This window comes from Scyliorhinus torazame, chromosome 18 (genome assembly GCF_047496885.1).
Source record: "Scyliorhinus torazame isolate Kashiwa2021f chromosome 18, sScyTor2.1, whole genome shotgun sequence".
Taxonomy (NCBI): domain Eukaryota; kingdom Metazoa; phylum Chordata; class Chondrichthyes; order Carcharhiniformes; family Scyliorhinidae; genus Scyliorhinus; species Scyliorhinus torazame.
This window is the reverse complement of record NC_092724.1, coordinates 103,839,179-103,854,608: the sequence shown is the minus strand read 5'-3', so window position 1 is coordinate 103,854,608 and position 15,430 is coordinate 103,839,179. Positions and strand designations below refer to the sequence as shown.

The window sequence follows — 15,430 nt, the reverse complement described above, 5'->3', positions numbered from 1 at the left end:
TCTATGAAATTCTTCCATCAAAGTTTCACTTTCAGGTTTTATACTGCTCCCTTCAGGTTTCCTGCATCTTAAAAGCTCCAGCCATTGATTTCCATGATTATTTTGAATAATGTCTCTCCAAACTGCAGTGATTTCTCACAAACTTTGGCACTCTGCAGTTATCTTTCTGGCCTCTCACAAGCCAATGTCTTTTCAACTCGGTGACTTTACTGAACAGTAATCTGTTCTGGTTCTCAGTTTCCTTCATTCTGTTAACTCCAGACTTCTTGGAAACATCTCTTCATTTTTCTAGTTTCCTTAACTAGCTGGACTTTAAGGTTTCCGGCATCTGTTTTCTTATCCATTACTCCGTGGTAAGGCGTTTCTTCTAGCAAGGCTGAGAGATGTTCCCTCTTTAGTCTTCTAAAACCAACTGCTTTTAGCAGAGCTGTGGGAACTGCCATTTCTGTCACTACTTATCTCCAACTGCCATCACATTCAGCTAAACTAAAACTTAAAAGCCTCTCTTCCTTACTAGGCCACAGTTGCTAAACTGCTGGTTTACTTGCTCTTCACACCAAAACCCTCATTAAAGCACAATAAAATCACAGTTGGAATTGAAACAAACTCTCACATACACACACTAGTGTCCAGCATGAATTTAATATATGTTTTCCCCTCCAGACATAGAAACATTAATTAAGCATACTTAAAACTATACCCTATTTCTAGGTTAACCAATACAAATATACCATCCCTTAAAACTACCTTGGTTTCCCTAACACCTGGATCTGTACAGCTCTAACAACTTGAGCAGCTCGACTCAATCCAGGACAAAGCAGTCATTTGATTGGTGTCCTTTCCACAAACATTCACTCCCTCCACTCCGAACGCACAAGTAGCAACAGTGTGTACCATTTACAAGATGCACTGCAGGAACTCACCAAGGCTCCTTAGACAACACCTTCCAAACACACAACCACTACCATCGAGAAAGACAAGGGCAGCAGACATATGGGAACATCAGCACCTGGAGGTTCTTCTCCAAGATTCTCACCATCCTGACCTGGAAATATATCCGTCGTTCCTTCACTGTCGCTGGGTCAAAATCCTGGAACTCCCTCCCTAACAGAACTGTGGGTGTACCGACATCACACGGATTGTAGTGGTTCAAGAAGGCAGCTCAGTATCACCTTCTCAAGGGCAATTACAGATGGGCAATAAATATTCGCCTAGCCAGCGGTGCCTACATCATGAATTAAGGGGAGGTGGTGGCATAATGGTAATGTCACTGGACTAGTAAAACCAGAGACCCAGAGTAATGCTCTGGGGACCCAGGTTCAAATCTCACAACTGCAGATGGTGAAATTTGAATTCAATAAAAATCTGGAATTAAAAGTGACCATTAAACCAGTGTCGATTGTCATTAAACCCCATCTGGTTCACCAATGTCCTTTAGGGAAGGAAATCTGCCGTCCTTACCTGGTCTGGCCTATGTGTGACTCCAGACCCGCAGCAATGTGGTTGGCTCTTCTTAACTGCCCCTCAAGGGCAATTAGGGATGCGCAACAAATGCTGGCACAGCCTGCAATGCCCATGTCCCATGAACAAATTTTTAAAAATTCTCCTATATTCAATTTGAGAAAATATTTGAAGATTTTTAATCTGTTCCTGATCAAATTGCATATTCACATGCATCCCACCAGTTAATGTTATGTGTTTGACAGACTGTGCCACGGTCACTGATCTAATGCACACGTACTACATCATTTGGGACAAAGTGTGAGAAATTATTTTGCGCATTTTAAAAAATATAAAGTACTGCATCCCCAGATTCATTCCCTTGATTAAATTTTCCGATACTGTTGCGTGCTCTGTCATTTGTGTGTGTTTATTAAAAATACAACAGAGGCAAAATGGGGAAACTGATTTAAACATTTGGTTGGAAAGTACACAGTATCATGTGCCAAAGATCTACATGCCACAACAGGTTATAACACAGATGTCTATCCATTTATGTTTTTCTGTAGTGTAGAACTCTGTCAGGAATCCTGCCTCTTCCCTTCAAGATCATTCTGTCTTCACAAACATAAATGGTACCAAATGCATGGCTCTCTGGTGACGTTTCAATCACACCTTCAAAGGTAAGATGGTGAATTCCATGATCGTCCAAGTAATAACCACCGTCGTGATCATGTCCTGCGATAAAACACACTATACTCGTGTGTGCATGCAATACCGAGAGGATCTCATCATAGTTCCAGGGAATGCACATTGGATCTGCAGAATTTGGGTGGACAGGGAGATGACCTGCATTAAGAAAACAGTTTAGAATTACAGCATCTTTCCCCCACTTCGTAATACACGTTTTCGCACTTAGTGGAATTGCTCAAAAGTAGTCAAAATATAAACACATCGACAATAACCTGTAAAAAAAGATGCAGCTATATTACAGGTACCAAACTGAGACCAATAGGGCAATGAAGAGCTGACAGAACACATTTATATAGAACTCTGCGTCGCTCTCTAAATAAGAGCAACTTAAGAACTCTGCATGACTGTTTCCCACGCACATCATATAAATTCTGGTTTGATTTTGATGTTCGTAAGGGATAAAGCAGGAAGGTCTTGTGTCACAGTGGGTAGCATCCCTACCATTGGGCCAGAAGCTCCGGGTTCAAGTCCCCAGGGTTTGATGGCCAAGGTGCTTGCTTAATGTTGCCAAAGAGGTTGATTATCGGCCTGTAAACGCTTCCAATGTGCCTGATGGCAAGTGTTAAGAGTGGGAGAGTGCCCTGGTCAGCCATACCGCAGAAGGCAATGGCAAACCAATGCAGTGCTTAATCCTGGACCAATCCAATGGAAGTCCATGGTCCCCAATGCGCTCTTAGCGCATGGTACCTGAAGGAGGAGGAGGAAACCAATAGGAGTCATTAGAAAATCTTAAAATGAAACTCAAACTTGAAAAGGTATCAACTGTTAAAACTAAGAAGCACCCTAATAGAGGGGACTTCATACATGACTGTTTCTAGATATTCTGCATCAACATGAAGCTCTAGTTGCTTTGGATTGATGCAATCTTTATAGTCTGATTAGCATATAAGATGAATGGCAGATAAAGGTAATAAACTGATCAATAGTAAAAAAAAAAGTCAAATTTGCATAAATAACGGAGAGGAAATTTCATAAACACATTAACAATCTCACTTATGTAACAGTGACCAGGAATGTTTAGTTGCCTTCAGTAGCAGTAGTGACCTTCACTTGGGATCAGATTTGACCAGATAACCTGCTCTTTTGTGATACTGGTTGAGGAAGGACTGCTGGTCAGAAACTGTAATCTCTCTGCCATCCTTTTAGCAAACTGGAAGAGAGCGCATCATGGGATCTTCATCCAACAGAATTACCAGACAGTACATGTGACCTTTGAGTAAGAAGTAATTCTGAAGATGGAACTACAAGGTGCAGCACCACTTCAAAACGCAATGGACGGTCAACCTCGATTATAATCTGAAATATTACCTGATAAATAATGAAGTGGAAGATAAAGCTCATCCAACATTGAGTTGCAAAGAGATAATGGTACTCAATGATTTTTAGATTTCCTTGGCAAACTTTCTAATTCTCTGGAAGTAAAGACTATTTTCCTTAGATGCTGAATGGGTAAGTACATTCGAAATTTGACTCCAAACATAGTTACACACACTGGTTAGGGGAGCTGTAGCTGTTTTGGGCCATTTCTTGTATTGTACTTTTAAATGCTTGCATGCGTATTTTTATAGTGTCAGCTTGGCTCAGTTGCTAGCACTCCTGCCCAAGTCAGAAGACTTGTGAATAGTACTAAACGAGAAGGTTCTGGGTTCAGATTCCACCACAGACATAATTACTTAATCTAGACAGGCACTACGGTGCAACATTGAATAGGAACTGCAAAGGACAGTACCAAAAACAGATTATCTGATCACTCACGTGATGTGTGTGGCACCTCACTATGGTTGTAAAGTTCTTAAGGGAATCCTGAGGATAGGAAAATAAGTATAAGCACATTGGTCAATGCAAGTGATGTCAAGGCAATGTAAATGTTCGTTCAGGTCCTAATACTGTAAGTTTTAAATTTTAAAAAAAAAATTTTTTTAAATTAGAGTACCCAATTATTATTTTTTTCCAATTAAGACAATTTAGCATGGCCAATCCACCTACCCTGCACATCTTTGGGTTGTGGGGGTGAAACCCACGCAGACACGGGGAGAATGTGCAAACTCCACACGGACAGTGACGCAGGTCTGGGATTTGAACCCGGGTCCTCAGCGCCGTAGGGAGCAATGCTAACCACTGTGCCACATGCCGCCCTCATATTGCGAGTTGATAAGAACACAAGTATGACATATTCCTGGCCAATAAGATGCACAATAATGGAATGGAGGTTATTGTGACTTAATAATAATCTTTATTGTCACAAGTAGGCTTCACACTGCAGTGAAGTTACTGTAAAAAGCCCCTAGTCACCACATTCCAGCACCTGTTCGGGTACACAGAGGGAGAATTCCGAATGTCCAAATTACCTAACAGCATGTCTTTTGGGACTTGTGGGAGGAAACCGGAGCACCCGGAGGAAACCCACTCAGAACGTGCAACTCCGCACAGACAGTGACCCAAGCGCAGAATCGAACCTGGGATCCTGGCGCTGTAAAGCAACTGTGCTACTGTGCCGCCCCATAAGTGAGAAGATGACTTCCTATTGTGCTTCAAACTGTCAGAAAATAGTGGGTCGCAGAATGGGGAATTGAGCCACCTTCACAGAATTACAGAATTGTTACAGCACAGGAGTCCGACATTTGGCCCATCAAGTCTGCACTGGCTCTCCAAGTGAGCAATGTGACTTGGTGCCATTCTCCTGCCTTTTCCCCGTACCCGTGCACATTGACACCCGAACAGAACATTCTCCTGCCTTTTACCCATACCCCTGCACATCGAGTAATCATCCAATGCCCTGTTTAATGCCTCGATTGAACCTGCCTCCATCACACTCCCAGGCAGTGCATTCCAGACCCCAGCAGTGCATTCCACTGTTTTTGAAATGTTTTTTCTCACACCACATTTGCTTCCTTTGCAAATCACATCTATGCCCTCTCACTCCTGATCGTTTTACGTGTGGGAACAGTTTCTCCCCTAGCTTCTCTGCCAGCCCCTTCATGATTGTGAACATCTCCATCAAATCGCCTCTACGCCTTTTTCGCTCCAAGGAGAAGAGTCCCAACCTCTCCAATCTATCCTCATAACTGAAGTTTCTCATCCCTTGAACCAACCTGATCTAAACATTTGTCTATTCATACTCAAGGTTTAATGTTTGCTGTACTTTGATCAGATAACAAGAACATAACAACCAGGAGTAGGCAATTCAGCCCCTTGAGCCCATTCAATATAATCATGGCTGATCAAATCTTGGCTTCATCTCCACTTTCATGCCCATTCTCCATAACCCTTCAACCCATTACTAATTAAATATCTGTCCATCTCTTCCTTAGATTTATTCAATGTCCCAGCATCCACCACTCTGCGGTCATGAATTCCACAGATTCACGACCCTTTGAGAGAAGTAATTTTTTCTCATCTCTGTTTTAAATTTGCTACCCCTTATCCTGAGACAATGAACTCTCGTTCTAGATAGCCCCACATGACGAAGCATCCGCTCTATGTCTACTTTATCAATAGTTTTTAAATCATCTTATATACCTCAATTAATTCTCCTCTCATTCTTCTAAACTCAAGAGAGTGTAGGCCTAAACTGCTCAATCTCTCGTCATTCGACAAACCCCATATCTCTGGAATCAATCTAGTGAACCTCCTCGGAGATCATAGAATTTACAGTGCAGAAGAAGGCCATTCGGCCCATCGAGTCTGCACAGGCTCTTGGAAAGAGCACCCCACCCAAGGTCCACACCTCCACCCTATCCCCATAACTCAGTAACCACACCCAACACTAAAGGCAATTTTGGACACTATGTGCAATTTAGCATGGCCAATCCACCTAACCCGCACATCTTTGGACTGTGGGAGGAAACCGGAGCACCCGGAGAAAACCCACACACACACGGGGAGAACGTGCAGACTCCACACAGACAGTGACCCAAGCCGGGAATCGAACCTGGGACCCTGGAGCTGTGAAGCAATTGTGCTATCCACAATGCTACCGTGCTGCCTCTAATATACCTCCTCAAATAAGGGGACCAAAACTGTACACAGTACCCCAGGTGCGGTCTCAGCAATGCAGTGTACAGCAGCACTTCCCTACTTTTGCACTCTACTCCTTTAGTTATTAAGACCACAATTCAATTTACCTTCCTTATTACCTACTGTACTTTCTTGCTAGTTTTCTGAGATTCATACAGTATCTCTAGCAGCTATATTTTTTTTTTAAAAAAGGAAAACCCAACTAGCAATCTCAATGTATGACTTTTGCAACCTAAGTCAAGGTCACTCATCATCTTTAAGTTGCCAATATCTATACTGTACTTAGTTATCAGTCACAACAAGGATCAAGATACTCAAAAGAGAAATTACAGCACTCCAAGAGGATGGCTGTTTTTTTTTACTCGACTACACGGAAATGTCAGCAGTGTTTAAAGTGCCAAACTGAAGTCTCGCAACAGGACTGCACAGCAAGAGATACACGCCATTCAGAAAATAATTCAGCTTTTGTGTTAGAAGAATATTTTTAGTCTGTTATATTATTGCTGTTCAAGTATTGACTCTGGACGCACACTAACCTGCAAGTGGTGACTTGACAGAAATAAGGTGGACAATCTGACTCCTCAGCAAGCTAAAAACAAGGAATGTAACCTGCTGCAGGCAGAAGTATACAATATAAAGTGTGCCAGTCACCTGCACATCGCATAACATAAGTACTGGTCAAAGACCATATCTATAATATAACATCCTTAGAAACACAACTGATTTTTAATGTTACTTTTTAAATTTATTCTCTTTTGTTTTTGGTATTCGCACACCAAGTCTATTCCAAGAGAACAAGTGTGATTTATTTAAATCTAGGTTATGATCAGTCCTTTATAATGAATTAATGAATGCACAATCAAGATAGTTACTGAAATTAGATTTTGTTAAACACCATAACTTACCAATGATTGCAACCTTTTCTTGATTATTATCAGAGAACGTGAGTATCTTGTTTAACCATTCCAGCTGTTCCTGACTGAAACCTCCATTAAACGCCAGAAAGCGTAAATTCAGTCCAGTAAGTCCTGCCAATTAAATACATCGGACGAATACATTTTCGACTTGCACTGACTCACTTCCACAATGCTACGAGGTGCATATAAATAAACAAATTAGGAGCAGCAGTAGGCCACTCGTCACTTGAGTCTGCTCCACCATTCAATATCATGGCTGATTTGATTGTAGCTTCAACACCACATTCCCGCCTAATCTCAATAACCTTTCACCCCATTGCTGATCAGGCACCTACCACACAACCCTCAGAGAAAAAACTATTCTCACCTCTTTTCTTGAATGGGCCACCATTGTTAATTTTATATGCTTTCATTTGTAGGAATTTTTACAGGTCTTTTGCTATTTGTTTGTTTGGCATTGTCCTGTGAACATATAATTGAATTCTGACAGGGGCGGCACAGTGGTTAGCACTGCTGCCTCACGGCACCTGGGACCCGGGTTATTTGCACATTCTCCCGCATCTGCCTGGGTCTCACCCCCACACCCCAAAAGGATGTGCAGTGTAGATGAATTGGCCATGTTAAATTGCCCCTTGATTTTAAAAATTGTTTTTAAAATAATTGAATTCTGACAAAAAAAGTTCAAGCACCATTACGATTAGGATTACCCATGCAAAAATATATAATTACATGACTATCAATGTTAACACTGGGGTTGCTTTTCATTTCTGTCAATGCTACAAATGCTGGGCAAGTTGACTAAAGCTATGGTTCAATCCAGGGTTTTGAAATAATTTCTGAAAATCATTGCTCGTGGTTCCAAGAGGATCAAAATCCTCCAACCTGGTTTCAATCCTTTCCGGTAGTAATGTAATTTTTTTTAAAGTTTCTATCAGATGGGCATTTATAATTATTTTATTAGCAGGTATGTTCAACTGCAATGACTTTAAAAATTAAAGCGGCCTACATGAAATAGAAATCTGGTTTGCAATGCAAGTTTTGTTCAACTCTAACACAGGCATGGAGGGCCGAAGGGCCTGTTCCTGTGCTGTACTTTTCTTTGTTCTTCTTTAATTAGATCACAAGGTGCAAATGAAAGCCAGTCCCATTCTGAAAACCATATATACTTAGCTCTATTTTTTACATTTCCACTGCAAGTTCTTACACCCAAATTTATAATGGGAACAGTGTATATCAACGAGTCAGTGTAATTGTAGCCTCCTGCTAATACTGTCATACAGTGCCTCCATGAGGGGAAGTATGTAAGTACAACCCAATGGGTTGTACAGAGCTTGTTCTATTTTAAACACAGCCATGAGACTTTTTAAAATGGAAAAGCTTGACACCAAGTTCACACAAGGTAAAAGTTAAAACTGTTGCCCGAGTTGGCAATTAAAAAAAACTGCTTACCTCTGGGACTATTAAGATTTTCATTTCCATTTTTTGATTTCAGTCTCAGCATAGAATCATGATGTTTCCTGCTGTTCTTTTTCCTTCCCAGAATGCTGAGATCATATGCGTCAGTTAATATGAAGCGGAATTTCGGAAAAGGACTAAAATGGTAGCCATAAAACCCCTCAGGATCATGAGGGTCCAAGTCTGTCTTTTCGCTGCTGTCCATATTATCGGGAGGTTTCTCATTTCCCAGGCACTTGGTGTTGAGAGCCGATTTAAGTAGCAGTTCCCTGTCAAAGTTGTAAAATTCATGGTTTCCCCAGATATGGTGCACTGGAGACTTACACTCTGCAAATTCACTTAGTACCGTTTGAAGTGCTTCATCTGCGGACTTTAGCACAGAATTGCAGCCATCAATGAGATCGCCAAGCTGCAGAATAAACCTGGGAGTGGTAGGTTCTTCATTCCACCCCATAATAGCACTGCGCAGCAGATGGAGACTGTTTCTATAGTAACGATCTCTTGTCTCTGAATAGTTAAAGCCATTCTCTGTATCAGCATACTGAACGTCTGCAATGACCCCAAAAGTAAAATACGGGTCGTTTTCGGCTGCTTCAGGCTCCATTCTTTTAAATATTTCACTTACATACGGCCACCATCTTAAAAAATAAAAATAGTGAAGTGAAAGCAGTAACTTGGATTCAATCTAAGACAGGCCATCGACAGTAGTGCAAGGACTCAGCAGACTAGCTCTCTGGCAAAACAGTGTTGACCATGGTTTTTGTGCGGATTTTGTAATCTTGGGGCAGACAGTCAAGCAATGCAAAGCAGATGAAAGTCCCATAGGGAAGAGGAAAACACGTCAACTGTTGCTATCTGGGCAAACATCGCTCATTTCCCAGACCCAGTTCTAAACTGTTAACCTGGTTTGTCCCTACCTATGTACCTCTTATTCTGTGAAGGCATTAGCTGTGATTTTTTTTTCTCCTTTCAGTAGTAAAGGATACTTCAGGAACAAAGGTACAATTGTAGCCCTGTCTGCCCACTCATAGAACATTCAACAAACTCACCCAGAATCATCAAAAATAGATTAATTGTTCAATCATTCCACTGCCCTCGCACCACTGCGCTCACCTACACCATAACTTCTAAACTCAAATTACGCTGATGATCTCCCAGCAAGACTTTCTTCCCTCGCCCTCTCCAAACGTCAGTTTGTGCAAACATGCCAAGCTGTGTTTATCCTATTCTATACCAAGTCCCTATATGTCATTCCTGTTGACTCTTGCTTTTAATATCTAGGGGCAATTTAGCATTATCAATCCACCTATCCTGCACATCTTTGGAGCACAGCCCCTTTCTCAGGTGAAGGAGCTGCGCTCCGATAGCTAGTGATTCAAAACAAACCTGTTGGACTTTAACCTGGAGTTGTAAGACTCCAGGTTGAGGGGGTGAGACCCATGCAGACATGAGGAGAATGTGTAAACTCCACACACATAGTGACCCAGAGCCGGAATCAAACCCGGGTCCTCGGCGCCTTGAGGCAGCAGTGCTAACCACTGCACCACCATGCCGCCTCTTCCGTTGACTATGTTAGCTCACTTTTCCAAGCCACAAATCTAATATTCTCATGCATGTTCTCACTCCACCTTTCTTATGTACCCTCCTTCAGCTGTAGGGCAACTTTCCTCAGACTTGCCTTCAGCACCTGGACGCCACATTCTAGAATTTCAACCCTTAAACCCATAACTCTCGCTTGCCCCACCCTCTCTAAGAACACTCTCCCCTCCCTTAAAACTCAGTTCTTTGGGGTGGCACAGTGGTTAGCACTGCTGCCTCATCGGTGACCCGTGTCCCCTAAAGAATCATATGGACTCAAAACGTCAACCCCGTTTCTTTCTCTGCAGCTGCTGCTAGATCGGTCGAATTTTCCCAGAATTTTCTATTCCCGTTTCAGATTTCCAACATCTGCCATATTTTGCGTTTATCGCCCGAGTAAGAATTATGTGGAGGTGATTTGGACTGGGGTGGGCACAGTAAGAAGTCTTACAACTCCAGGTTAAAGTCAAACAGGTTTGTTTCGAATCACTAGCTATCGCTATCGGAGCGCAGCTCTTTCACCCGAGGAAAAAGCTACGCTCTGAAAGCTAGTATTTCAAAACAAACCAATTGGACTTTAACCTGGTGTTGTAAGACTTCTTACTGAGTAAGAATGTTAGAGTTCAAGTCCCGGGTATATAATCCAGATTGGCACTGCTACAACGCTAAACGAGTGCTGCATTGTTGCTACTGACATCTTTCCGATGAAACACGACTCCTTCTCCTCTTTTAGGTTGGCAGAAATTATCCCAGAGTTCTCCCTGGTGTCTTGACCAATATTTATTCCCCAAGCAATATCATGAAAACAGATAATGACATTGCTGCTTGTGAGATATTGCTGAAATGCAATTATTGCATTTTGTATTACACCAGTGACTGCATTTTAAGTGAGCTGTGAAGTGTTTTGGGATACTTAAGCAGATGAAAGGAGCTACACAAATAAAATACTATTTTTTAAAGTACGCTCCTATTCACCATGGTAGGAAGAATAAAGGTGAATATTATTTAAATGGAGAAAGACTGCAGGAAGCTGCATTACAGAGAGATTTGGGGGTCCGCATGCATAAATCACAAAAAAGGTAGCATGCAAGTTCAGCAGATAATAGGGAAGGCAAATGGAATGTAGACCTTTATTTCAAAGGGAATGGAGTATAAAAATAGGGAAGTCTTGTTAGAACCATATAAGGCACTATTTAGATCACACGTGGGATGCTGCAAACAGTTTTAGTTCCCTTCTCGGAGGAAAGATAGACCATGGGGTGGTGTTTGTGCAGTGTGTCCAGGAAGCTTTTCTAACACAGTATGTAGATTGTCCGACCAGAGGAGGGGCAATATTGGATTTAGTACTGGGTAATGAACCAGGGCAAGTGATAGATTTGTTAGTGGGGGAGCATTTTGGAGATAGTGACCACAATTCTGTGACTTTCACTTTAGTAATGGAGAGGGATAGGTACGTGCAACAGGGCAAGGTTTACAATTGGGGGAAGGGTAAATACGATGTTGTCAGACAAGAATTGAAGTGCATAAGTTGGGAACATAGGCTGGCAGGGAAGGACACAAGTGAAATGTGGAACTTGTTCAAGGAACAGGTGCTACGTGTGCTTGATATGTATGTCCCTGTCAGGCAGGGAAGAGATGGTCGAGTGAGGGAACCATGGTTGACAAGAGAGGTTGAATGTCTTGTTAAGAGGAAAAAGGTGACTTATGTAAGGCTGAGGAAACAAGGTTCAGACAGGGCATTGGAGGGATACAAGATAGCCAGGAGGGAACTGAAGAAAGCGATTAGGAGAGCTAAGAGAGGGCATGAACAATCTTTGGCGGGTAGGATCAAGGAAAACCCCAAGGCCTTTTACACATATGTGAGAAATATGAGAATGACTAGAGCGAGGGTAGGTCCGATCAAGGACAGTAGCGGGAGATTGTGTATTGAGTCTGAAGAGATAGGAGAGGCCTTGAATGAGTATTTTTCTTCTGTATTTACAAATGAGAGGGGCGATACTGTTGGAGAGGACAGTGTGAAACAGATTGGTAAGCTCGAGGAAATACTTGTCAGGAAGGAAGATGTGTTGGGCATTTTGAAAAACTTGAGGATAGACAAGTCCCCCGGGCCTGACGGGATATATCCAAGGATTCTATGGGAAGCAAGAGATGAAATTGCAGAGCCGTTGGCAATGATCTTTTCGTCCTCACTGTCAACAGGGGTGGTACCAGGGGATTGGAGAGTGGCGAATGTCGTGCCCCTGTTCAAAAAAGGGACTAGGGATAACCCTGGGAATTACAGGCCAGTTAGTCTTACTTCAGTGGTAGGCAAAGTAATGGAAAGGGTACTGAAGGATAGGATTTCTGAGCATCTGGAAAGACACTGCTTGATTAGGGATAGTCAGCACGGATTTGTGAGGGGTAGGTCTTGCCTTACAAATCTTATTGAATTCTTTGAGGAGGTGACCAAGCATGTGGATGAAGGTAAAGCAGTGGATGTAGTGTACATGGATTTTAGTAAGGCATTTGATAAAGTTCCCCATGGTAGGCTTATGCAGAAAGTAAGGAGGCATGGGATAGTGGGAAATTTGGCCAGTTGGATAACGAACTGGCTAACCGATAGAAGTCAGAGAGTGGTGGTGGATGGCAAATATTCAGCCTGGATCCCAGTTACCAGTGGCGTACCGCAGGGATCAGTTCTGGGTCCTCTGCTGTTTGTGATTTTCATTAATGACTTGGATGAGGAAGTTGAAGGGTGGGTCAGTAAATTTGCAGACGATACGAAGATTGGTGGAGTTGTGGATAGTAAGGAGGGCTGTTGTCGGCTGCAAAGAGACATAGATAGGATGCAGAGCTGGGCTGAGAAGTGGCAGATGGAGTTTAACCCTGAAAAGTGTGAGGTTGTCCATTTTGGAAGGACAAATATGAATGCGGAATATAGGGTTAACGGTAGAGTTCTTGGCAATGTGGAGGAGCAGAGAGATCTTGGGGTCTATGTTCATACATCTTTGAAAGTTGCCACTCAAGTGGATAGAGCTGTGAAGAAGGCCTATGGTGTGCTCGCGTTCATTAACAGAGGGATTGAATTTAAGAGCCGTGAGGTGATGATGCAGCTGTACAAAACTTTGGTAAGGCCACATTTGGAGTACTGTGTACAGTTCTGGTCGCCTCATTTTAGGAAGGATGTGGAAACTCTGGAAAAGGTGCAAAGAAGATTTACCAGGATGTTGCCTGGAATGGAGAGTAGGTCTTACGAGGAAAGGTTGAGGGTGCTAGGCCTTTTCTCATTAGAGCGGAGAAGGATGAGGGGCGACTTGATAGAGGTTTATAAGATGATCAGGGGAATAGATAGAGTAGACAGTCAGAGACTTTTTCCCCGGGTGGAACACACCATTACAAGGGGACATAAATTTAAGGTGAAAGGTGGAAGATATCGGAGGGATATCAGAGGTAGGTTCTTTACCCAGAGAGTAGTGGGGGCATGGAATGCACTGCCTGTGGAAGTAGTTGAGTCGGAAACATTAGGGACCTTCAAGCAGCTATTGGATAGGCACATGGATGACGGTAAAATGATATAGTGTAGATTTATTTGTTCTTAAGGGCAGCACGGTAGCATTGTGGATAGCGCAATTGCTTCACAGCTCCATGGTCCCAAGTTCGATTCCGGCTTGGGTCATTGTCTGTGCGGAGTCTGCACGTCCTCCCCGTGTCTGCGTGGGTTTCCTCCGGGTGCTCCGGTTTCCTCCCACAGTCCAAAGATGTGCGGGTTAGGTGAATTGGCCAATGATAAATTGCCCTTAATGTCCAAATTGCCCTTGGTGTTGGGTGGAGGTGTTGAGTTTGGGTATGGTGCTCTTTCCAAGAGCCGGTGCAGACTCAAAGGGCCGAATGGCCTCCTTCTGCACTGTAAATTCAATGATAATCTATGATTAATCTAGGACAAAGGTTCGGCACAACATCGTGGGACGAAGGGCCTGTTCTGTGCTGTATTTTTCTATGTTCTATGTTCCCAGAGAGCCCAGTGCCCTCAGATCCGGCCAGAGCCCCTTGTGTCCAGAATGCCTCATGCCTTCAGAGCACCCATTGCCCCCAGATCCCTCACGAGCTAGAGCGTAGTCCCATCCATTGACTCTATCTACACCCCCCTCTGCCTTGGGAAAGCGGGCAGCATAATCAAAGACCCCTCCCACCCAGCTTATTCCCTCTTCCAACTTCTTCCACCAGACAGGAGATTAAAAAGTCAGAGAACATACACTAACAGATTAAAAAAGCTTCTTACCGGTTACCAGACTCCTAAATTACCCTCTTATGGACTGATCTGGTCTCTTCACACATCGTCTCTACTAAGTACTACACTCCTGTATGCTTTACCCGATGTCTATGTATTTATGTTTGCCCTATGTATTTTTTTCATGTATGGAATGATCTGTCTGAACTGTACACAGAACAATACTTTTCACTGTACCTCAGTACACGTGACAATAAACAAATCCAATCCCTAGTGCCCTCAAGAGCACCCAGTGCCAGCCAGAACACCTCATGCCCTTAGATTTCACCAGAGCGCTGGCCAGAGCCCCTAGTATTCCCAGAGCACCTAGTGCCCCAGATCCCGAGCCAGCCATAACCTGCAGTGCGCCCAGTGCCCTGAGCACCAAGTGTCCCCAGACCCTTTAGAGCGCCTAGTGCCCTCACAGCCGGCTGGAGCCCCAAGAGCGCCCTCAGAGGCGGCAAGAGTGGCTCGTGCCCTCAGAACTGGCCAGTGTCCTCGGAGACGGCCAGTGCTCCGTGTCCCCGGAGACGGCCCGTGATCCCAGTCTCCCCGGAGACGGCCCGTGATCCCAGTGTCCCCGGAGACGGCCCGTGATCCCAGTGTCCCCGGGGCCGGCGAGAGCCCCTTCACTCACCTGCCGCTCACACATAGCAAAACAGGCGACCCTGCCCCTCGAAGACGCGTCATCGCCACCACCCTCACCTACCAGAAGTACGTCACCTCCTCGCGACCACCAGCCCCACCTCCCGGATGTACGTCACCTTCCCCAGCCCCGCCTCCGGTAGATGGTGAATGGTGGGCTTTGTCTGTGACGTTTTCGCTTCTCGTCCAATGAAACTGCGGCGGGGCGAATACTGCTTCCGGGTTAATTTAGTTTAACAGGCAGTGAGCATTTACGGTTGTGTCTGGTTAATGATGTTTTGGCGGGGAAGTGGGTGCTTGCGGGTTGTGCCTCGGCTTGTTCTGGCTGTAGCTGCTCATTGCGACTTTATGTTTGTGCGGTCTCTCTCTATGATTGTAT

The 15,430-nt window shown here is 43.7% G+C and overlaps 1 protein-coding gene across 3 annotated transcripts; it reads right to left on the bottom strand.

Annotated features, from left to right (window-relative positions):
* Positions 1-1,851: 1,851 nt before the first annotated feature.
* adprm (ADP-ribose/CDP-alcohol diphosphatase, manganese-dependent) lies at positions 1,852-15,160 on the bottom strand. 3 transcript variants are annotated; one of them, XM_072483107.1, is made up of 4 exons: positions 15,116-15,160; positions 8,577-9,220; positions 7,116-7,238; positions 1,852-2,289 (listed from the first exon to the last, which is right to left on the bottom strand). In XM_072483107.1, the coding sequence occupies exons 2-4, from the start codon at positions 9,184-9,186 to the stop codon at positions 1,994-1,996; spliced, it is 1,029 nt and encodes a 342-aa protein (XP_072339208.1). In that variant the 5' UTR covers positions 9,187-9,220; positions 15,116-15,160; the 3' UTR covers positions 1,852-1,993. The 3 variants fall into 3 exon arrangements, with proteins under 3 accessions (XP_072339208.1, XP_072339207.1, XP_072339209.1); XM_072483106.1 differs by having other exon boundaries at positions 15,044-15,125; XM_072483108.1 differs by lacking the exon at positions 7,116-7,238 and having other exon boundaries at positions 15,044-15,125.
* Between the last annotated feature and the right edge of the window lie 270 nt (positions 15,161-15,430).

What these genes read in the sequence shown, in the direction of transcription:
- adprm (XM_072483106.1), bottom strand. Translation starts at nt 15,096, where the DNA reads ATGACGCGTCTTCGAGGGGCAGGGTCGCCTGTTTTGCTATGTGTGAGC. An exon ending in AAATCTTAATAGTCCCAGAG is followed by an intron (nt 7,239 to 8,576) that starts GTAAGCAGTTTT and finishes TTTAATTGGCAG; the next exon opens with GACTTACTGGACTGAATTTA. An exon ending in AGAAAAGGTTGCAATCATTG is followed by an intron (nt 2,290 to 7,115) that starts GTAAGTTATGGT and finishes TTCTTAATGCAG; the next exon opens with GTCATCTCCCTGTCCACCCA.